Consider the following 24,997-nt stretch of genomic DNA (forward strand, 5'->3'; position numbering starts at 1 on the left):
AATACCAACATGAGAAAATGCTGTTTAATTATAATGGGATCCTACTATAAATTACTTAACCTCTCTAGTTTGTGAAAAATATTTTTGCTTCCAAATATTTGTCCAGAGACTTATTTTTCTCTGGTGGGAAAAAAAATGTCACTGCTTGCTGTACCCTATTTAGAACTTGTCTAAGTTATTGGTAGGAGCTGTCTATTCAAAATATACAGAATTTCACAAGTGTTAGATCTTCATATTCATAATGTAACTTTTCTCCTTCAACATTATGTTTTTTCTTCCATTTTCACTTTCCTGTCTTTTAAAATGTTATGTTCCTTCTCGTCCCTGTCATTACTAGCTTCCTTGGGAGGCATTTACTTTGCCCCTTTGCCTAACTTTTTTTTTTTTTTTCCATCTTTCCTTTCATCACAATCTGCTTCTCCTCAATTGCTTGCATGTTTCTCAATGTCTCATTTTCTCATCTGCTTCCTCAGGTTCCTTTTCATTCCATTTTTACATCACTTACAAAGTCACCTGCCTCCAGGCAGCGTATTTCCTCCCCTATTTATTTTTTCCATTTGCACCATCTGTGTGTAATACAGGCGCTTCATTTAGTGAAAGTGATATCATACTGTGTTGACCCCGTTACTGCCCTGAAAATAAGAAATTTGTTTTCCTGTGCTACAGTTTGTTTGTTGATCACACTTCTAGCAGCCATGAGGGAGTTCCTTTAATGTCATAGTTACAATGATAAACTTGAGTAACCCCTGATGTGCTCTCCTTGAATACTTACTACACTCTAAACTCCCTACTCATACAGACACAACAGCAGTGTCTCAGTTTTGCAAAACCAGGAATTCTACCAAGCATTTTAATTCTAGGCAGGTCTTTCAAGTTATAATTTGTCTGAATAGCTCAAATATTCAAATATCTTTACCTGCAGGTAACTGTCCTCTATAGATGAGAAATCTGTGCCTACCTTAAAAAACAAAACAAAACAAAAAAAACAGAAAAATCACTCAACCTGTTTTTTCAGGTAGATATTCAATCTTTACTAAAACAAATGAAACAAGCAGCAAAAAGAAACTATGGGTAGATAGGGAATTTTCAACCTGTTGTCAAAAAGAGCATTAGAAAAATTGTCATACATGAAACTAGTTATATTTGTCTACAGCAGTGCTGTGTTCACTCTCTGAACAAAAACAGGGCTAGAACACATATAATCTGGAAGGATGGGAATAAAGCCTTTTGTTAAAGAGATGAGGTTTTAAAACTGAACTTCTAAATTTAACTACTAAAAAAATGATGTTTTATATAGAAATAAAATCTCACAACCTCCAGAAAACACCACTTCCTTTAATGTAGTTACATAAGACAATGTTTGGAGTCTCATCTAGAATGCTGTATATCATTCTGGTCATTCATCTTTAAAAAGGATGGACTCAAAGAGCAAAATTAACAAAACAGTCATTAGAATAATCCCTACCTTATAAAGAGTGTTAGTCTTCTGAAGAAGGGCTGCATGGGACATGACCTCTGGCTCTCAAGAGTAAATGCTACAGCAAGTGGCAAAATCACAGTGTTGATACAAGAAGAAATTGGTATAAATTGAGCAGGAATAATCCTAGAAGCAGTCTTCTAAACTGCAGTTTACCCATCTCTAATGCAGCTCTTCATATAATTCTGGGGACAAAACACCTAATTCATTTTAAGGTCCACACATTTACAAAAGGGATTATGACACGGTTGCTTGTGGTAGCAGGCAAGGAATCAGTGGATTTCCTCCATTCCTGTTCCTACAGCTCTGGAGTTACAATTCTCTTAGCATGCAAGGAGAGGGGCTACCTACTCTACGGAACAAGGTTCACATACGCTGCCATTGTTATTGCTCATTAATTGGATTTAATTGCTATAAGGTTCAAGTAGATAATATCAGCAAATATTCTTAATCCCTGTGGAGTCAGGGGAGAGTTTCTTTATATCTTACTGTAAACAACTTAAAGTGTCAGGAAGCACTACAACATGGATACATCAGCCTACCCAAATCTGTTACAGATCTACATTTGGAATGTGCAAAACCATGACAAAGCACACAACATATATGCCCTCTCTCTTATATGCCTGTATGACAATGCTCTTGCAAGTATTCTGATCACCTATATAACATTAGGAACAGTCCTGCTTTTAACAGTAGCTCTGCAGGCAGAGATATAATAAGGTTTTATGATTCTCTTCCAGATATGACTAATTCAATTTACATACACAAAAGTATTTGGAATTTCACTTTTGCTAAATGTCAGCTATCACCCTATCTTTGCAGACACTTGCCCTTTTTCCAGTCACCCAATCACTGTAGTAAAGGTGGAGTGAAGGAAAGTTATTTTCAGCAGCCACCATTTTCTGCTGGTTCAGTCTTCTACTACATTTGCATTATCCTGTTATCATGAATTAAACTCTCTAGGAATGGGCCACACTTACATACTTAATCATTCGTAATCTTCATACCTGCAGGATCTTCTAAGAAACATTTCCACATATTATTACTTTGCTTGGTGAGTATAACCTTTATCCTGTTCACTAAGCATAATTACAGATTAATTGGCTGGGTCTGGGTTTTAAAATAGTTTAGCTAACATTAGCTTAGACAACAATATGTTAAAATATATAGGAAAATGCAAAAATTCAAAAGCAAGTTTCAAGAGGGAGCATTATTTAATAGTGGGAATGGAAAATGGCCTGAGTTCCTAGTACTACCATTAATTCCATACTTCTATATCTGAATCTAACCTTCAGTCTTGCAAATACAGTGAAAGCAGCAGAAATATGTTTTTCAAGGAGAATGCAAAAAGAAATGGTATATAGGAAATTCAGCCGATGAATTTTTAAATTTATGTAAAAGGTTATTTCAATGTCATATTTCATTGAAGAATGAAACATTTGCTGGAACCTCATCTTAACGACTTAAATACAATCCTTTATGCCTCCAGCTCCCTCTTGTGGTATATCAATGTTGATCTTCCTTACAGACCACACCTTAAAACCTCTAATTGCACACCGAAGCTGTGCCACCAGCAACTACTACTGTAGAGGTATTGAATGTTCTTCATGACTTCCATCTCTATATTTTGGGCATCAGTATAGATCTTTGCACTGCAATTAAGAATTTAAAAACTTTGACCGTGGTTGTCTCTCCCAGTATTTTTCATTGTCCCAAAGCATACTATCTGCCCAGCAATAATAAATTTCTTCTTTTTCTTTATTTCATTTGATAGATTATATATATATATATATATATGTATATACACACAATACAATATTTTTCTTTTGTGATAGAGAATAAATGAGAGTTTTCATTGCTGGTTGTTCATTAAGTCAACAGATTCCAGTTAATAATGAAAAAAATTAAACATTTAATATCAAAAGCAACTTCAAGTATCTTCTATACATTTTAGTATTCAGCATATAGTAAGGTGGGTTTGGGGTTTTCTCTTTATATCAAAAGTGTATTTGAATAGACTATTTTTACCCTAATACTTTAGAGTACTATTCATATCAGGCATGGAGTTTAAAATGATGTATCTCATGGTCCCAACTAGCTCTTCACAAGAACCATAGTTCACTTGCACAATCACGGCATATGTTTCAAAACAGGGTTTAATCATCAGCAAAGTCAAGATGCAATTACCATGTTTAGAAATGCACTATTTCGTTCTCCTACAACAGGTCAAGCTACAGTCCTTGATGTGAAACAATATACAACACCACTGTTCGTAAAACAATACCTGACCTAGGCATAAATAGTACTGAAGTTCCCAGAGCTATTCATCCCTTAACCTTTCCATATAAAAATAATTCAACTTCGGCATATATTGCACTAATTTTATCATACTGGATAGCTCTCGCCCTGCATTATCTGTTCTCTTTGCTTAACTAAGATTACACTAGGGTTTTAATTTCCATGGAAAACCTGGGAATATGGCAACAGACACACATATGGTGTGCAATAAAGGGATATCTATAATATCAATAGTAATCTCAGAGGCATTCACAAAGGAAACTACACATTAGATTTGGAGATCATTTTTTCCAGTAGATTCATCATTCTCTCTTGTAACTGTAAGCTTTGAACTTGAATGATGTTTTGCTGATCCAGAATCCTGCGCACTTCTCTACAGGTTTCTTCCATAGCTCTACTCAACTTCTTTTGTTCTTCCAACATGGCCTCCATTATTTTTAGCTTCTTCTTTTGGAAGCTGCAGCTTTGCATTTTTCTTTTCTTAACTGGTCTTTCTTCAGCTCTGAAATGTGAATACATGTTAACAATTAAACTTATATTTATAAAAAAAGAACTATGTTAGAACCTAAAATTCTATACTACATTCTTGGCCAAGCTACAACCTAGTCCTATTTTTAAACCCCTCTGTGTTCTCCAATAAATTCCCTCTCAAGTTCATGCCAAAACATAAGTATTTACTGTATTATTGCATAGTGTTACAGACAGTTTAAAAAAAAAAAAAGTTTTTAAATCTCATTGTTTTTAATAAGAATTTTCCCTGCACAACACCAGGCTTTTTTTTTTTTTTTTTCCAATCTTGACATTTCTTACACATTGAATTTATAAACTGTATTGGGAGAGAGATTTTGCTCATCTGGCCATTAAAACTCCAATTTTAATGCTGAAATAACCATCCCATCCAGAGAAAGCGCTGCACTGTTATGTGTGGTGGTAAGTTACAGCTCGTTTCTTAAAGCATTGCATCAGTAAGGCTGGACCCACTACAGAATACTAGTCTCAGAATTTGCCCTTGCACTGAGACACAATAGTTGCACTGACCACTCATTTGTATATTCCATCACAAAACATTATAAACATAAAAGTTTAGCAGGATACAGCTTACAAGATTCCCTCTTTTCTTAGTGGATGAAGGGAAGGCTGTGGATGTCATCTATGTGGACTTTAGTAAAGCCTTTGACACCGTTTCCCACAGCATTCCCCTGGAGAAACTGGCTGCTCATGGCTTGGACAGGCGTACTGTTTGCTGGGTAAAAAACTGGCTGGATGGCTGGGCCCAAAGAGTTGTGGTGAATGGAGTCAAATCCAGTTGGCAGCCGGTCACAAGTGGTGTTCCCCAGGGCTCAGTTCTGGGGCCAGTTCTGTTTAGTATCTTTATCGATGATCTGGATGAGGGGATTGAGTGCACCCTCAGCAAGTTTGAGGATGACACCAAGTTGGAAGGGAGGGTTGATCTGCTCGAGGGTAGGAAGGCTCTACAGAGGGATCTGGACAGGCTGGATTGATGGTCTGAGGCCAACTGTACGAGGTTCAACAAGGCCAAGTGCCGGGTCCTGCACTTGGGTCACAACAACCCCATGCAGCGCTACAGGCTTGGGGAAGAGTGGCTGGAAAGCTGCCCGGCAGAAAAGGACCTGGGGGTGCTGGTCGGCAGCCAGCTGAGTACGAGCCGGCAAATGTGTAAGTGTATGACACATCTTAAAAACCTCCAGTTACAGCTGGATCACTTCTTTTCCAACTTAAAGTGGTAGTCCACGTGTTTGTTCACACTTTTTGTAACTCCAGACTGGAGTCCCCAACATCGAAGTTATCTGATGATGGGTCTTGAAGTCCGTTCACGCAAACAGCAATCTCAGTTGTGTTCTGCCAAACGCAGTATCCTTTCTAGGTGAAATGCAATAATGAGATAGCACAGTTGTGAGTAGTATGCTATGTCAACATCTTGCAGATTTCAAGGCATCCTTGAATAAGGATAACTTGAACTCTTGAGGAATGTATTTTTATTAATGTGAAGAAGGGGAGTGGGGAGGGAGGTCACTCAGCTGTGGCAGATTGGTATCATAATTTCATTCATGTTCTTATCCTACTTGACAGGCTTTGTGCAACAGTGACTGTGACATTCAGATCTCTCAGCAAGAGAAATAAACAATCCTAAGCACCTGAAAGAATTAATGCAAATATAACAAAAATATACAAGCCCCTTGACATTTAAGAATGCAATGACCGAAAAAGGGTGAGCTCTATGAAAAGAAACAAGTGGATTAAATTAAATGCTATTAAAATCTTAGAGAAAAAAATTTAGAATTGGTCATGAGGGAAACTGTTTGAGCACTGTTTAGTCATTTGAATGTGCTGTCTCCCTGTGCACAGGTAAGAAAGAACAACAATCTTCCTTTGCAGGTGGCACACTAACACAGTGAACAAGACCACTGGCTTTCAGATTATCCAAGAATTTAAAGTTACTTGTATAATTCAAAGGGCTTTATCACTATTACACTACTACAATGATGCTAAGGGAAAGTCATCATCTTTATGCTAAACAAAACTTTGGAAGATATACAAAATAAACCCACCTTTGCAGATCTATATATCATATTTGACTTCAGGCATCAAATAAACGTGCGTAAAATAAATACATGCTGCTCTGCTCAAATTGTGGGTCAAGCTTGCAGCTGATTACTGAGATTATCACAGCCAGCCAATCCTGCAAGAATGGGTCTTGGCTGACAGCAAAGTCTGTTTCTCCCCATTAACTCTAAGGGCCAGAATGATTTGAAATGTGGTTCTCAAAGAAGTCAAGCAAGTGGAAAAGGTCTACAGCAGTCTAAGGAAAGCACTGAATCTGTTATTCCAAGGTTCCTATCACTGCACTCACATTCACAAAGAATGCATGTTTTCTGGTAGGCAGGGCAAGAAACTTTCTGAAATTATGGTATTGTTTTAGCTAAAGTCACCTTTTGAATTTAAACTTGTCTTCACAAAGGATTTAAATATTGAAAACTTGATGGATCTCTATCCTCTTCCCTATACAGTACTAGAAAGTAGCTATCTGAAATAAGTAAGAACTGCTCCTAGAGCCACAAGAGGGCTTGCATCTTGTCAAAGTAAGCCCTGGTGAGAATGGTCCTTCATAAGGAATGAGAGAGAAGATCTGAGGCATGTCAATGGTACTGAGCTGCACTGAGTATTGCTTGACCTTCTCGGCAATTGTGGCTGCCATGTGGTTTTTAATTTCAATCGAGACCAAAAAAAAACATGAAAAAAGGACATAGAGTAATTTGGATTGAAAGACCTAAAATAAGCCTTATGTTTAAGAGAAGAAAAAAAATCTTTGAAGTGTTTTCCTAGAGTCTGTACAGGATTTTATCTGTTTTTCAGCTAAACAATTGTGGTCCATCAAAAACCTGTAAGACATATAACCATATGCCCAAGACGATAACTGTCTTGCACAGCTTCAGAGAGGAAAGAGAAGCAAAATGTGTGGTGGTGATGGCAGCTACCTGGGGAACTGTATCAGCAGTACCTGCCGTCTGCTAATAACTGAGAAAGTACTCACTGACAAGCGCTTGCTCAAAATCAGGTTTCAGCACAGAGAAGTCCCCCTGAAAGCCAGGGCACAAGGATTCTTCAAGGTCTCCTAAGTAGCCTCTATGTTTGTTTACAATTAACAAACATGACTTGGTAATTAGACAGCCTTCATTGAAAAGAATTTCATACACCCCTAGCTTTGGTGGTGTTCCCAATCTCCTTTTCTCTCCAGCCATAGTGACTACCAATGAGAGGGTTTTGCGATCACTCACAAGTCCATAGTAAGGACTTGGAATTTACAATCCTCTCTTCTTTCAGAATAGCTCTTGAAGGAGAGCTCTTGAGAAGGGGTCTACAAAAGAAGGACCTAAAGAATCTAATTTACAAGTAAAGAACTCTCAGCAACATGAAACAACATAAAATGTCCAGTGATGCCTGACGGAGTTATATGAATACTGAAGCGTTTCCTCAGATATTTAGCCATCTTTCTTGAGAAGTTTTAGGTCTCCTAGGTAGCACACCAGAGAGACCTCTCCAGTGTCAGTAACTTTTTATAACAGAAAGTCGAGAAGGAAGCAGGGATAGGAATATGTGTTCAGCACTGTGTAGCCCACCAGCATCAGTATCCTCAAATAGTTTCAGCTAGGAGTATGTGTAGTTTGGCAATCTATAGCCATGAGCATAAGAAATGACCAATGTTTGCTGCAGCAAACACCAGTCGGTTCTTGTTGCCTTTTCTCCATGTTGCATTCCTGTGCAGCCAACATGTCTGTGACAGTAGGGGTGCAACAGATCCTGACAGCATCCACAGCCTCTGCCAAGGAAGCATCTCCACTCTTTGCCAAGCCTAGTCTGCCTAGTCTCTGAAGGTAGATTTTGAGATCTGGAGGAAAGAGGGGTTTAGGAAATCCAGGACCTCAAATACAAAATCTGCTGATACTCTCGGGCCTCCACAGTGTCTACGGCAGGGAGCCTCCAAAAGAATTGGCACTGGTATTCCCCCGATCGCACAAATGAAGTGTGGAGGAGCTCTGGCATTGGGACTGTGTTACAAGCAGACGCTTGCAAAGCTATTTCCACACTGTGCTCTAGAACAGACAGGCAGGGTTCAAAGGAAGCAAACCAAGGGAAAGAAAATGTTCCATCTCATCTAGGAGGCCAAGCAGAAATGACAGTGTTTATTGGGGACCAGGGTGAACAAAGCAAAACCTCCAGATATAATTAGGCAAGATATTAGGCAAGTCTCAAATGCATGTGCTGCCTACCTTTCTAAGATCAATTTAATTCACTGTTCAATTAGAAGTTCCTTGATTGATTGCCTGCACTCACCTAATAAGGCCCAATTTCAGGGACGTGTGTGAATAATAAATGAAGCAGAAGTTGAATACAAAGAGTTATCTGTCTACCAAAATGTTTTACCCCCACAAAACCACTGAAACAATTCTTCCTTTCTGACTACTTCGTGGCAAGTGGGTCTCCAGTACCATTGGTTTCTGGAATTTATGGCTTTCAACAGCTAAGGGCTATTTCTGGCTTGTTTGTGCTTTTTTAGCTATGTACAAATCTGAGTGGACCTCCATAACCCATATCTTTATGGAAAATAATTAACAATGATCTGGAAATAAGTCACATTAATTTTAGAGATGGCACAAAGATCTTCAGAGTTTGAGGACTGAGGATCGAGCAACCTGGATCTCCTGGTAAACTCGGCTCATTCAAATACAGCCAGATGCATTCAGGAATTAATGAAGCTCATCCTTGAAGTCAAGTATAGAAAAGAACCACAAAAATGGCTTGGAGCCTGGGCAAAGCATCTTGCTATGATAACAAGTCTGCATAATGAGTTAAGATGCACTACATAATGCGCATAGCCTAAAGCTCAAACTTCTTTGTAGATGCTGCCCATTCAGATTTTAAATAGCCATGGCATAATTTTAGAAAGATTAAAGGCTTTGCCAAAACTGTTATTTCCTGAATTAGCAACCTCGCCAAGTTTTAATGCACTTCTATTAAACAATTCATATCTTAGCTAATTCATGTTACCAATTCTTACTCTTTCTCCATATGTAAACCTTCTGTACCAAATTATTTAATCTACATTTAAAAATTAAAGAATACCAAAGATGGTATGATCATGGTACACAACTACCTTGAGGCAAAAAGTGAAAAATGCTGAAAGGGTCTGGAATATAGTGAAAAGAAAAATAAATGGAAGTAACATCTGACATTTTAATCACTATATTCACATTAGAAACAAGACACTGGTTTAAGCAAAGGATTAATCACTACAACAGAACCCCATAGGGATGACTGAATTCTCCATCTTCTGAATATATCAGATCTAGACTGAATATCTAGTAAAAATTTCCAAGAGTCAAATGAATCATAGAAGCAAAGAAGTGGAGGACAACAGAGACATGGGGCTCCTGAGTGCAGTAGTCCTCTGCTGAAGGGAAGCATGTCACAGAACCCCCTCCATAACATTTCTGGGCTCCACACCAAAATAACTGAATTCAAATACATGGATGGTATTTAACAAGAAGTCAGAGTAGATGACATGGTGGTTTTATTATGGTCTATTAATCTGTGAAAGTAACTCTTTCACCTCCATTTTCAGTACAATAGAAATGGCAGAACAGATGAAGTCTGAATCACATTCGCAGTCTGTATAATTATGTTCTGTCATTACTTTAACAATGAAAATAAAGACTATAAATTAGTCCACAGGGTGAAAAAACACTGTTTTCAGTTAGATAAAAAGTCATTTATAGTGGTGTCAGGAATTTTGATTTTAAAAGTTTAAGCTGCAGTACAAGACTCTGCCACATTGCATTATATTATCTGACCATAATAGAATAATTCTCTTATTGTCAGATGTTTTATGGACATTGCAGTAAAATACAAGCTTTGTTGAAGCCCAAGAACAGTGTTAGAACAATACTAAACAAATAGCAGGAGCCCCACTAAAGGGAAATAGGGATTCCAAATGTTTTCCTCATCTGGAAATTGCAACAAAAATAAAAATTAATTTTATCCCACATTAATTGTATTATCACTACCTAGCAAAATTTGTTTTTTGTAAGAAGGTCCCAAACACAAAGAATTTCAAATAAAATGCAAAGAAACCCAGTTTCAGCTATTTTTAGCTTGAGAGTATGTATGTATTGATTGAAGTATAAATCTTGGCATCTTTCTCTATCGTGAAAGCTAAACATTAAAATCAATAAATTTTTTTAAGTTGTAATTTATATAGCCAAGTATCCTCCTGCTATGTTCAAGGATACTGTGGAAAATACAAAGCTGACACTCAAAAGCTGTGTTTGAGAGTTTAAGGGAATAACACTAAAGTTTTCAGAAGTTCAAAAATTGACTTAAAAAAAGTACTGCTTGAGGTTTTTTCCACTATCTATTGTTGCCATAACATTATGATTTTTATTACTGAAGAAAAAAATCCCATAGCATAAGCTTACTTTGCATACTTGACTGATCAGTGTATAGTCTGCTTCACAGGAAAAAAAGGAATATACAGTTGTAAAATATACAGCTGTAAAATGCATCTATATTTTACATATAGATATGTGCATATATTTTTCAAAATGTTTCAAAATAATTGTTTTGCGTAGCCATAATGTACAAAAATCAAGAGAGAAATTGAGGACCTGAAATGTTCTTTTAATTTCAAATCCCAGTATTGCCTTTAGCTCCTTTTTTGAGTCTGTTAGATCAACTGTGTACTGTTTAGAGGCAAGGGCATTTACAAAAAAGCCAAGATGGACCCAAATTTTGTATGCTAATTCTTTTCTCTCTTGTTGGCTATTTCAAAGTGTTTTTCAAATACAGGATGACACACTAATTGCTTACGCTGAAAATTGCTTCTCAGTTCATAATTTTCCATTAGTAACTCTAAAAGAATTATCTTCCTTGTCTTACCATGGCAGCTGTAAGTGATTTTAACCCATCTGATATCATTAGCAAGCACTGTATTTCCTTCTGGCCAAGAAAGGGTTCCCTACCCTTCTCTCATTCATCAGGCTAAACTAAACAGGTCAAAGCTGTACGAGCTTTTCAAAACCTCCTATGACTATTGGAATACCACTTTTCCTCCTCCCAGATATGTGCCCCATTAATATCACAAGTGCCTTCTAATTTTTAATCCGATCACAATGGTCACCTGAAATGTTATGCTAATCTCTCGAGTGGTATCTACTGCTCAACTTTTCCTTTTTTTAAACACAGCAGAACTGTATTTTAGCTTGTGAATATGTACATATCTTGCTGTTAAATGATAAGCACAATATTATATTGCACAAAATTTGTTTATAGTAGAGACTGTGAAAGCATGGCTGCATTTGTAAATTAGAGAGCAATGTATTATGGAGGTCCTACCACACTGATACCTGACTTACCCTTTCCTCCAGCTCCCAAACACTGTTGCGCAGCCATCCTTAGCAGGCAACAGCAGCACTGCAGCCTGACCTACTGCAAGGACAAAGCATCATCACCTGCCATACAGCCTTGCAGCCAGTTGAAAGCCAGCCTGTGCCGTTAAAGGCCAGAGTTAAATGACCTGCAGTTTCTACATTGGCCAAGTAAAGTTAAAATATTTTTTACTAAAACAGCTTAGGTAATTACCTTAGACAAAGTAAAAAAACCCACTGACCCTGAAGCTGGCTAAAATGCATTATACCCTAAATTTTCCAGATCTTATCACTATGGAAATAATTCGGTTAGAATGGCTTAAGTCCACTTTAGCTGTGAATGAAAGCACCTACATGAGAGTGGGAGTCCACGTGCAAACTGTAAGCACAACAGATAGATACACATTTGTGGTTCATTAGCTTGACTTCTGTGATGGCTTGTCTACGCTCTGTAATGAAACCTGGTGTGGTGACCTCTGTCATCCCCTACCAGTCACCTATGGTACAAAACTGTATTGTCCTGGAGTTGTCCCTAAGCTGAAGAAACTTAACATCTGGCATTTTGAAAAAGTCTGATGTTATTAAATAGCCTAGTGAACAGCATATAGCTCATATTTGTGGAAAAGTGACCTTCTAATTAAATATTAAATAATATTATTGGAAATCAAATTGTGAATTAGGAAAAAAGTTATTGCTTCAGAAAAGCGATCTTGGAGTTTGCAAATCCTAAAATCAAGAGAAATTGTGTATCAGGGATATCTACTTACAATGAACTAGGATGAAAAAAATTGTTGCTTACAGTTCAAGAATTACACACCCTAATATGTATTCAGTTGCCAAAAAAAAGTTTTAAAAAATAATCAGCTGTTCAAGGGCTATTTGCTTGAATGACAGAATGAATTTACCCTAGTTTTATTCATCCAAGAGTAAGCCTGGAAACAATAATCCAAACTTGTTAGGTTGGTTCTGCTTCCAGCTCAACACCTTCTCAGTTGCATGACTGACAGATAATTTTACTGTCATAGTTAAAGCCTCACAGACTCATGATAAGGATCTCTAGGATCAACTTTTTTTCCTGCCAGAAAACTGTAATCAACTCTTATTTCACACCACTCTGGACAAAAAATGAGACCAGTAAAGTCTAAAATTTGTATCAAGTATACAACCCTGCCTTTTGTTAAAATATTGCCTTCCAGAGAACTCCAATCTTATGGAAAAAGGAAACATGTTTGCATTCTCAAACTAGCATTTACTTTGAAAAAGTTACATTCTCAATTGTATTTAAAATGTTACAATGTACTTCAAAACTGCATGAGCAGCATTTCAGTGTCCACTGAAATATTTAGTTTGCAGCTTTTCACCATTTTAATAATAGCTGAAACCAGAGAAATTTCATACTCATACCAAAAGCAAAACTGGAGCAAGCCAAAAATCATCTAAGCGGTATGTTATATCTCTGATTGCACTGCAGGACTCTCTTGAACATGCCTATGCTCCTATTATAAACACTCTACCTCATGTGAGCAGTGACATGCATGCTGAGTTTTGGCAATATTATACAACTTTTTGCCCAGTCCTCCTACTCCCCTCCAGTATCTCATAAAGGAATAAAGAAAATGCCCTCATTCAGCAAAGTGGCTGAGACTGGGGAACAGATCTCATTTGTGATTTACAAAAAAGATACAAAAGCTGTTGGAGAAAAATGTTCTAGGGTGTCCCCTTTACATAGCAGATCCAGTTCATTCTGTGAAATACAAGGGGGAAAAATAGATGCTACCTCAGCTTGTAAGAAAGTAAGCTTGACGAGCTCTCTGAATGTTCATCTTCAAAGCACTCTTCCCTTCCTTCATATGTAAACTGGTTATATGGCAAATACAGAGGTGTAGACTTAGCTGATGGAGACTGCGAGGCCTCCGTCTGTGATGTAGAAGGACCTGGTTGCTGATTTTCATGCATTTTCACATCACTGTGGTCTGTCACTTTGGATAAGATCCTATCAATGGTTTTGTAGTAAGGCCAGTCAGGTGCAACGGTTTCACTGTCAGTCATGCATTTTAATTTCCTGTAAGAAAAGGCATAGAACATTAAATCTTGTTTTCCTATAAAAGTACTTTTCATACAGATCTTCTATCTCAAAACATTTGTTCTGGTCACATTTAGGAGTCAAACTGAATGTTTTAATGGAATGGAATAAAATTAAACACTTTTTTCTTTTAATCTCCAATGAAGCCTTTTAGTTTCTTTTCCTGGTTTTGACCTGTGATTAAAAGTTGCATGTAAACCCTAAATGAAATTCAATACAAATAAAGAACATTACAATTTCTAATGGAAACAGAACTATGTTGGTTGTAGAATAGTTTTTCTTCCCCTTACAGAGTGCCAGACTAACCAATCTCACAGCAGTCCCTGACAACTGGAGTATGCAACACACCACAGCCTTTACCAAACTATGGGCATCCCTGTCCTTCCATGCTTTGAAAAATGAGTATTTATTTTCCATGATAAATACAAGTGGCTATAAATATAATTTATATCCTTTTCCTAATATAGCCTAAAAGCTCTGAATTGCCTAGGTAAACATCCTAGTAATAACCATGAGATGTAGATGTCTGTTCATCTGTTACAGAATGAAGATCAGCGTAGGAAGAAGTATAGAATTTCCTTAATTTACCAAAAACCCCAACAAAAACATTTAATAATGCACTATAAACAGCATGCACAAAAACATTATAGTGAAAGGACTATCAACCATGACCTTGTCTTTCCCATGCATCTTATTATGAGACCTATTATTCAGTCCTAACACAAAGTTCACTGCTATCCCACTTGGTACCCATTGTTATTTTATTTACTTTTACTGAGAAGTATAAAACTGAGGTGTATAGATGAATTATACATCTCAGAGAAACTCCAGTGTCCAGCTAGAGTCCCAAACTTCCTTTTCATTTGCCTTTCCCAGTTGGGATCTTGTTACTCTAAATCAAAATGCAGCAAGGGAACACAACAGGAAAGACAAGACCAATGACAAATGCTCCATTTTCATAAAGTAAATTTCATTCAAATTAACAAAAAGCTGAACCAAATCTGATTCTCACAGCTAGCAAGAGGTTTCCATTTGCAGAAAAAAAGGATAAAAACTCTTCCTGGACACCTGCCTCCCCCCCCCCCCCCCCCCCTTTCTTGAAGCCTTTCAGGTTTTTCTTCCTCAGAATCCATCCTGCCCACACCGGTCCTACAAAGGATAGAATTAAATAACATGTAAACATGACAAAAATGGTGCCAAACTTAAAAGCGAGAACTTGAAGTTCTTCCTTTTAAACAGCTCTCAGCCTAGGGTAAGAGGAAATCCACCAGTGAGCAAAGAAGGCAGAAAGATTTGCTTAAATTTTAAAGCCATTTAAGGATTCTTTTTCTTTTTTTTTCTCATCCTTGCAAGGTCTGATGAGCTTTTCCAGCTATTTAGAAATGCACATCATAGTCTTGCATAGCAAAGCCTCCACAGCCATCCATATTTTTATGCCCTCTATGCATTCAAAATTTTAATTTCATACATGTTTTACAACCTACTGCTGCAATTTCATCGTCAGAGAGTATCTAGCACAACGTACAAATACATGTATATCCATCCAGCACAGATAAAAAATAGCTAAATACAGGGCTGACAGCAACCATCACTTGATATTGATTATTTTTAGTTCAATTGTTTAGGCTATTTGCATGAAAAACATATCAATTACACCACTATAAGCTACTAGCCAAGTCTACATTCCACATTTGTTTGCCCATGTTGAAACCCCCAATATATTCAAGCAATGGGGTTTAAAACATTACCATCCTCAGCAGCTCATTGCAACGCATTTGCCATGGTCGGTCATCCTCACGGGTGAGATGGCAAAAAGCTATGAGTGAGCACATCTCAGCCATGCCAGTGCAAAATCCAGCAGCTGCATTAAAACTTCACAGGACATGGCTTGAGCCTTGAGGACTGCAAAACATTGTGCCAAAAAGGACAGGGAAAGCTCAGAGCTGGTATTCTGCTGACTCTGCTCTGGGGCCAGACTTGTGTTTAGCCTAGCGTTAGCCAGGACCCCCAAGTGCTCATCAGCAGAGCTGCTGCCCAGCCAGTCCATCCCCAATCTGTATCAGTGCAGGGGATTCAACCATCCCAGGGGTAGGACTTTGCATTTGCCCTTGTTGAATTTCATGAGTTCCCTGTCAGCCCATTCCTCAAGCCTGTCTAGGTCCCTCTGAATGGTAGCCCTGCCCTTGCATGTGCAGACCCCCAATTTTGGCATCATCTGCAAAATTGTAAGCATGCACTCCACCACCTCCTCCTTCAGGTTGTTGATGTTAAACAGGGCATGTCCCAGTATAAATCCCTACAGTCCTCTGCTTGGAATGAGTCTCTAGGTGGAGTACAAGCCATTAACCACGACTCTTTGAGCCCAGTGATCCAGTCAGTTTTTCACCCAGCTGGTAGTATCTCCATTTGAAGTATAACATCCCAACTTGGATACAAGGACGTTCTCAGAGACCGTGTCAAAAGGGTTTCTACTGTCAAGCTAGACAATATACATTGCTCTACCCTCATCCACAGATCTAGTCATTTAATCACAGAAAGCAAGCAGGTCAGTTAAATATGAGTCACTCTTAGTATATCCATTCTGGCTATTTCCAGTCACCACCGCCTTCTTTATGTGACTGGAAATTGCTTCCAAGATGGCTTGCTCTGTGATCTTCCCAGGAGCTGAAGGGAAGCTGATCAATCAACTTTTAACTCCTGTTCTTGCCTTTTCTGAAGGTGGGTTCAACAGTGGCCTTTCTTCCGTCCCCAGGGACCTCCCTCAATCTTCACAAACTTTCACAGGTGATTCCTGACTCAATCCTTTTCTACTACTGGTATTTCCTCTAATCCTGCTCCAGGCACACCAGACTGAGACACCTGGGCAGTGAAGACTGAAATAAAGAAGGAACCAAGTATCTTCAGCCTTATTACTTGCATCTGCTTTCACTAAATCACCCACCCTTGCTGGTGATTTTCAGGGCAACCCTCAGTATCAATACAGGTTGGGGATGAAGGGACTGAGAGCAGCCCTGCGGAGAAGGACTTCGGGGTACTGGTGGATGAAAACCTGGACATGACCCAGCAATGTGCGCTCGCAGACCAGAAGGCCAACCGTATCCTGGGCTGCATCAAAAGAAGCATGGCCAACAGGTCGAGGGAGGTGATTCTGCCCCTCTACTCTGCTCTGGTGAGACCCCACCTGCAGTACTACATCCACCTCTGGAGTCCTCAGCACAGGAGAGACATGGACCTGTTGGAGTGGGTCCAGAGGAGGGCCACAAAAATGGTCGGAGGGATGGAGCACCTCTCCTGTGAGGAAAGGCTGAGAGAGTAGGGGTTGTTCTGCCTGGAGAAGAGGAGGCTCTGGGCAGACCTTATTGTGGCCTTTCAATATATAAAGGGGGATCATAAGAAAGACAGAGAGAGACTTTTTACCAGGCCTGTAGTGACAGGACAAGGGGCAATGGTTTTAAACTAAAAGAGGGTAGATTCAGAGTAGTTATTAGGAAGAAATTTTTTATAATGAGGGTGGTGAAACACTGGAACAAGGTTGCCCAGAGAGGTGGTAGATGCCCCATCCCTGGAAACATTCAAGGTCAGGTTGGACGGGGCTCTGAGCAACCTGATCTAGTTGAAGATGTCCCTGCCCATGGCAGGGGCTTGGACTAGATGACCTTTAAAGGTCCCTTCCAACCCAAACCATCCTGTGATTCTATGAAAAGTTTTCAGGAGCAGGTGTTTTGCCTGAGTAGGTCAGTACCTTGGTTTTTATGTCTGAGCTCAGCTGTGTACCCAGACCATGGTTTTTTTTACAAAACTATCATGATTTTGAAGGAAGAGCTGTTGTTTATTATCTGACAGCTGTAGAGTTGCAGCTATATAAAACAAGGTATTTCTCTGGCTCTGAATGCATTGAATGGATACTAATTCTTTCACTTCTGACTGCTTACCATAGCTCTGGGCTAAAAAAAAGGGGATCACTACCAGAAGGTAGGCAAGAGAACTTTGTTAGCTTAAAAGCAACACCAGCAGCAACCATCTACCTGTACGGAGTCTGGCTCATACATAAAGAAAAAAGGATGAAATAGATGGAGAGATGAGAAGATAAGGGGGAAGGGAGTGTCAGTCCTCTTGAAAAGAAGTAGGAACGCGGCAGGTGGAGGTTAACAGGGAGAACATTCACTGGAATAGTGGTGATGGTTTAGCTTTCTGGTAAAAACAAACCAAATTAATAACTTAGCAATATTAATACCAAGTTTCAGAATTCACTGATTTTTAAATATTTTTTTCCACAGCTGCCAGAAGTCCAGAAAACCTAGTGAGACAGCTGAGAGTTTTTGCCTGCATCGAGGAAAGCATAACCCTGGCAGAACTGAAGTCTAAAGCAAAGATGAATTTACTGCTGTCAGTCAGTCATTACCGTAACTCATCACACCAGGTCTTAGTTGAATCCAAAACGTAAAGTTGGGGGGGTTTTGTTTGTTTTATTTCTCTGTGGTTTGTTTGTTTGTTTTAATGAAAAATGAAGACGTTAAAAAGAAACAGGACAATAGTAAGGCTGGGGTGCAAGAGACCAGAAATGAGAGAGGAAGATGAGCCAAACATTCAACACTTTGAAATTGGGCAAATCACTGCCTGAGTGAGCAAGCCAGGCAGAAAAATCAGGTAAGAAACAGAGGTAAGTGAGAAAGTCAACAGAGCTTGCAAAATAAATTCATGCTGAGTTTATCTAGACCTGTTGCTGTTTCATGAGGCTCTATTAAAATCCAGCTGAGAGCAGAGGCAACTGAGAACTCTCTCCAAAAACTCAGGGACCAAAGTAGAGCTACCGGTGGACAAATGTCTGAAGTATGAAAAACATTGTCACTCCAGTTAATCTGAAAAGTGGTTGCTTGTCTTATTGCAGAGAAGTGAATAAATTAATGGGCTTTGAGATCCTACTGCCAAAATGCTCCACTGAATGGACTGAGACAACAGTTGAGTAATTTGTGCTGCCGTTGACCTTTCTTCAGACTTTATTCTTTGTGCCTATTAATTCTCCTTCTAAAATAAAAGTATTACAATATTATGTTCTAAAGAGTTTTTTTAAATCATCATTATTTAGTCAGTAGAAAGCAAGCAATCTATAACTTGCCTTTTTTTTAGGCTTTGCTCAAAACACTATTGCTTTTTTATTATTATTACAGTATTTGATATTACTACTTGCCTTAAGGAATGGATACAAGATCCATCTCCTGGGGTTTCTGAGAAAAGCTTTCAAAATAAATAATAAATAGCAACTGTTCATGAACCAATCAATGGTGAGGAGAAGAAAGATGTATGAAAGTACAGTACTAAGTTCTGCATCTGATATAAATTATTGAAATTAAAGAGAAAGATAGTAAAATATTCAAACTCAACTTTCTGCAGTTATTTGGCTGCACTTATATTTTATCATTTGCTGTAGCAGAGGTCAAATATTCCAGTTGCTTAATGTCATAGAGTATAGCAACGGATTACACAAGCAACAATGTTTAATTGCTATCATGTACACAAGAAAATAAAAAATTAGACTAATCTTTTATTCAAATCATGAGACTGATTCAAATTTACCAATCATTAACATTAATTGACTGCGATTTAAATAAAAAAGCAACAGCTGCATCCTGGTTTCTAGGCTTTGGGGAGGGTGATGTTTTTGAAAATAATAAATTTGCATTCACACAGCTCTTATTTTTAAACATCAGAGGGAATCAGTCAAAACTGTGGACTGCTGTGCAAGCTTTACAAACCCTTCTTCCTTTTTATAAGCCAGTGTGTATTATGTCAGTGGAAATATTGTAACAACAGATGCAGTGCACTGTTACACATTAAGATCAGCATATTAGTGGTGACAGGACAGTGCTTTCTTTTAGAAGGACTAATTACCGGTTCGTATGTGCTGAATGCCCCAAGTAGCCTACATAATGGAAAGAACTCGGCACATGCTCTAAGTGATGCTAAACTGCAAGAGCTGGCATGCTAATCTCTGCAAAACTTTTGATGACCAGCACATCAGAAAGCTTAACTTTGCATTCCAGCAGGCTTGACTCAGCCCTTCCTTCTTCCAAGACAGATAAATAGGGAGGTTCACGCAGCTCACCGTGCAGGTGTCTTTAAAATTGAACATTAAAAACCTGGCGGCTGATCTATCCACAGCAGATATTTCAGATTCTACAGCAGTTCCTAAAAGCAGAATTTTACTCAAATGCACCTGCAAAAAAATTTTCCTTCCACCTATGGTGCTGTGGCAGAATTTTCCACCCATCCAATTTCCACGGTGGATGAAATGGTCCTTTAATATACAGAGACTCCAGTAAGAATTACTTCAGGTCATGGTATATTTTTCCCTGAATAGTTTCCTCCAAATGCACTTGGACTATGGTAATGCAGAGGAATACAGGAACCGCTCCCAGATCAGCCCATCATCCCACTGCCTCACTTCTGACTAAGGTCAGTGCTAAATACTTCAAGAATCATTTTGATAGACAGGTTTTGGGGGCACGTTCGCCCATAAAGACACTTGCTTAATTTTCTATCGACCACTAGTTTCCTGAAAGCTGTTGTGTTTTATAACTCTATCTAATTTGAAGACAATGTCTGTATTTTTATTTAATAAATCTAATCTTTAGTAAAAATAATAATAATGAAACAACCTACTGCTCTCTTGGTGTCAATGATTTTCAGTGGTAATGAGTTCCACATGCTTATTATGCAGTGCAATACAAATTTATATGACTTTAACTAGTTTTAGATTTCTTGCCTTGCAATTCCAATAAATAACTTCTTGTATTATGGCAAAAGAAATACCTGCTTTATATTCTGAAAAATAGTACTGTACATTTTTACGCACCTCTAGAACTCCTTTATATTTCTTTGCCTTCTTTCCAAGCAAGTCACAAACTTTTCCATTTCTCTTAATAAAGCAAGCTTTCCACATCTCAGCCTAATTGTGTTTCCTAAACATCTTCTCATTCTCTTGTCACCTCGTTGAAATATAGGGCAGTCAGAAATAAACACAAGAATTCAAGGAGAAAACAATGACATAAAATAGATTTATATAATGGCATTTTAACATCTGAATAATGTTTTTACCTCAGATGTGGAGGAATGGGATATGATCACCCTAAAATTGCTTTTGTGACAGATGCTCACATGCACCAAACTACACCTGAACTAACTTTATCTGGCAGCACAAAATTCCACGTAGAATCCCAACATACCAGGAACCAGGGTGAATACTTGGGCTGTAAGCCCACACTGAGCTCTGTGCCACCGTAAGCATGCACGTAGTTGCATTAGCTGCAGCAACTGCAATAATTAGCAACTAAGAAACACTCCTCCCCTACCTATGTGTATTTTTTTCTGACTTTGACTCCTTGTGCACAATGAGTAATGGCTTTCACTGAGCAAAATAAGCAAAACAGTATTTACAGAACTGCATCTTAAAATGCTATGGGATCCTCAAACTAGAAAGGACCATTATAAATGTGTTCACTGCTTTCTATTTCAGATCCTCTAATGTTTCAGATCATTAATATCTGTTTCAAGAGATGTCCCAAGATAAGACATGCCAGTGACAACACTTTTAACACTGAACTTGGTTAAAAGGACTAGTAGAAATATTCAAGTACTGCTTTTCCTTTTACAGAAAAAAACCCATATATGTATACATGCATATACATATGCATAGCAATTTGTAGGACAGAAATTTTATTTTCCTTTATGAAATCATGGCACACAGCTAAATAATACTATGATCTGATTAAATATTCTAATCCAGTTCATTTCAGACTATTAAAGACTAGAGACCATAGCACGTTTGCAACGCTGTAAGCAGTTGCCTAAAAAAGTAAAGGATCCTGAAGTGGTAGGAAGAAATAACCGCTCGGGTGCAGAACACCCCCCTCATTCTTGCTGCTGGTGCTACCTTCTCCCACGTCACGCTTACTAACCCTACGTAATCATTACAAAATATTTTCTCAAAATAGAGCATTTTCCTACTCTCAGGATCTTCTTTTTCAGTTTATGCCACAGTGCAGCAATGATGCCCAGAAATATAGTGAGGTAAAGCATCTTCCTCAAGTATCCTGCAGGCACCAAAACGTGGATTAAAACTCAGCTGCCTCACAGCAAAGCCAGCAGTCGGTGGCAACTCACATCATTTACAGTTTCATCACAACGTCTGCTATCTTCACACACCAACAAAAAGTACCCAGAAAACTAGAAATTGTAAGTCACAGCTTTTGTTTGTCCCTCCTCTCTCTACCCCCTTGCCTCGAAAGCAAAGCACACAGGCGTGCTTTGGATAAGAACAAACAATAAGAAAGATGTGTTTCATACAAAATGAAACAGCACCGTGACAGTGCAAGGCAGTTTTCTAACTCTCCTACATTAGCATCTTAATCAATAAGCAGGGAGCTGCAATGCACTGCAAAATAGAAAAGCAGCATGACAATATGCAACAGAAACAATCTTAGAAGTTCACAGAAACATAAGATGAATTTTTTAAAAAAGTGCTGTGTTTCCACACATACACACACAGAGTGCACGAATGTGAGTGATTTTATTTCTTCCCTTCCCCCGGTGCAACTTTAAAGTAAAAACATTAATTAGAAAAACTGAGGCAGTCTGATTGATGACAACACTGAAAATTTAGAACAAAGGCTGACAGAAATAACCTATTCCACTTGGCAATTACAGCACTTAAATATTGTGCAGTGTTGCTAGACACCTGTAAAATCTCAGTGCCACGAGATGTATTTCTCAGCAGGGAGGACTGCAGATTTAGCAGACTAAGTAAAGGCCTGGTAGCCAACAACTCCCGACTTCTAAATCTGCATCCAAGTGTGAATTGCTGCGTGATGCTGGGCAAAAATTTATCTTACTTCCAGCTTTCTCGTCTACAGTCTGGGTGAAGGAGATTGTAAGGATTACAGCAGGGTTAGTAAAACATTTTGGAGACATTAGCATTTGCTACAAAACATCAAGTTTAATATTATGGGAAACGATGTTAAAGATTATGCTTGTGGATCATAGAAATGTAGAAGAAGGACATTCAAAGTTAAGGGGTTTACAGGATTTTCCCTAGTTTTCTATTTGATGAGTAGTCTCTGCATTAAATACAGTAAGGGTGCCTTACAGAAAAGCGAGCCGTTTTAACATGGTTGCCTGCTGTAATAACCTTTTTTATTATTAATACGAGCTTTGAGGAGAGATTAAATAAGAGTCTCACGTATTTGATTTTCTTGCATTACAAGCACATAGCTAAAATCACCACTCAGGATTTCCAGTATGAGGCAGTTTGTGCCTCATAGAGATAAGAATTAAAAAAAAAAAGGGGGGGGGGAAGATACACAAATATTTCTTTTAAGTTCTAATTATTTTTTTCCCCCGCAAACAACAAATGCACAAATGCCTCACATTTTCTAAAGGCAACTTCCCCTCCTGACTGACACTGCCTGTTCTTTATCATCCCCTTGTAGACACCTCCGCCCTCCCCCCGACTCCTTTGGAGCAGTATTGACGGTGCACATTGATTCTCTCTCTGCAGATATAATAGTTCTTTCGCTGCTGCTGCTGCTTATAATTATAGCAATGTGTGTCACTCAGTAACAAGACATTCAATTATTCTTGACCCCGTGAAGTGTAACCCTTCAACTCACGAGACCATAATCTAGGAGCTTCAGCCCCCCAAAACATTATTCGGTGGGGGTTTTTTTAAACTTTGCCTCACAATACCGATTCTCGCTGGCCACTTCAAACTGCAGGAGTTTCACTGCAAGGAACTGCTGCCAAGCTAACACAATCAGTCCCCTCAGCAAAGAGAAAAAAAAAAAAAAAAAATCTCTTTTCCCACTAAATACATTTCCATCCCTCTGCATCATAACAACGCTAGCTAATTATAAAGAAACAAAGTTGCCCCGGAGTTTGACATGAAATGGGGGAAAAAATTAACAATGACGTAACAGCACTGGCAAGAGAGAATTTTAAAAGCGATATGAACAATCTTTAATCTTTTATCTACAGATTTCCTCTAGGAGACTTCTTTCTGAAAGGCAAAAATCACTGCGTTGTCCCTGCTAAAATCTCTTAAAATAAAAAGAATTAACTGAAGCTTACCTGTACTGGAATGTCATATTTGTAATTTTTATCTTTATTTCCTCTCCGTGGCGAATTTCTCCAGTCATTTCAAAGAGTTTGTTAGCCATTTTCTCATAAACTTTGGCATTCCTTTTAGTTTGTTTCAGCTCATCAAAAAATTCTTCCCAAACCAGCATTAAACCTCTCATTTCTGCATCAGTCCAGTTTCTGGCCCTCCTGTGTTTCTCAGTCTGAGAAGAGACAATGTAACTGGGAATTTCTGCTGCAGCCATTGCTGACTGACCTAAAAGGGTTTTAAAAGAGGACACTTAATATAGATTGAGTTTTTAGTTGAGGTTTTTTGTAGTGCAAGACATGCATATGTGGATAAAGAATTTGAATGACAACAGAACATATGAAACCTTTTTGCAACAGCTTGAAGCTTGAGTGCACAAAATGGGGCCTACATCTGACAGGCAGGAATTTAGTTAAAAGCTTTTAAACAGAGAAACGTCATTTTGATGTCACGTTTCCATAGCAACAGAGCAACTGCATAAGCTACAACAACAAAAACCTTTTAACTGAAAGCCAAAGAATCAGGACAAAGTTGACAGGCCATCAATATTAAAGCTTTTAAACACTTTAGGTTTAACAAAAAAAAAGATCTATGCAGCCTTTGAGAAGCTACTTTTAAGTTTCTACTTCTTTTTTAGCTTTCCCTTACCTTTTAGGCAGACAATCTGCTAGCAGGGGGTCATGGTCGCCTGAACGAGCTTTTAAGTTGCGCCTTGACAGACTCTCTAGGAGGTTGCAAGGACTGAGGCCATGTACACAAAAAAAAAAGCTTTTTTTGCAAAGATGTTCTGCAAAAAGCTTCAGCCAGCTTTATGAAAACTATACATCTCCAAGCTAATAAATGTTTAAGCAGGCAGGCTCATTAAAAAGGAGCCTGCATCTGGGTTTAAGAACATGCACAAAATAGTGTTTAAGTGTTTAAATAGAGAGAGAAATGTATATACAATTTCAATATAAAGCCACTTTTTTTTTTCCCCGAGATGTTTTGCTGCTGATAAGCACACACTGCAGTCCTGTCAGTATGAATTTGCCTTTGTA

General features: G+C 38.4%; 1 protein-coding gene across 1 annotated transcript; it reads right to left on the reverse strand.

The window, feature by feature from the left end:
- Window positions 1-1,315: 1,315 nt before the first annotated feature.
- Window positions 1,316-24,341, reverse strand: MSANTD1 (Myb/SANT DNA binding domain containing 1). Its single transcript, XM_052780601.1, has 3 exons — window positions 23,924-24,341; window positions 13,496-13,780; window positions 1,316-4,277 (listed from the first exon to the last, which is right to left on the reverse strand). Exons 1-3 carry the CDS (start codon window positions 24,175-24,177, stop codon window positions 4,037-4,039), a joined length of 780 nt encoding a protein of 259 aa, XP_052636561.1. The 5' UTR covers window positions 24,178-24,341; the 3' UTR covers window positions 1,316-4,036.
- Window positions 24,342-24,997: the final 656 nt, after the last annotated feature.

This window comes from Harpia harpyja, chromosome 2 (genome assembly GCF_026419915.1).
Source record: "Harpia harpyja isolate bHarHar1 chromosome 2, bHarHar1 primary haplotype, whole genome shotgun sequence".
In the NCBI taxonomy this organism is placed as follows: Eukaryota; Metazoa; Chordata; class Aves; order Accipitriformes; family Accipitridae; genus Harpia; species Harpia harpyja.

Excerpts from the sequence above, each read along its gene's own strand:
- MSANTD1 (XM_052780601.1), bottom strand. The coding sequence starts at position 24,177 with ATGGCTGCAGCAGAAATTCCCAGTTACATTGTCTCTTCTCAGACTGAG. Across the intron at positions 13,781-23,923 it reads AATATGACATTCCAGTACAG|GAAATTAAAATGCATGACTG; the intron begins GTAAGCTTCAGT and ends CTTTTCTTACAG. Across the intron at positions 4,278-13,495 it reads TTACTTTCTTACAAGCTGAG|AGCTGAAGAAAGACCAGTTA; the intron begins GTAGCATCTATT and ends TTCACATTTCAG.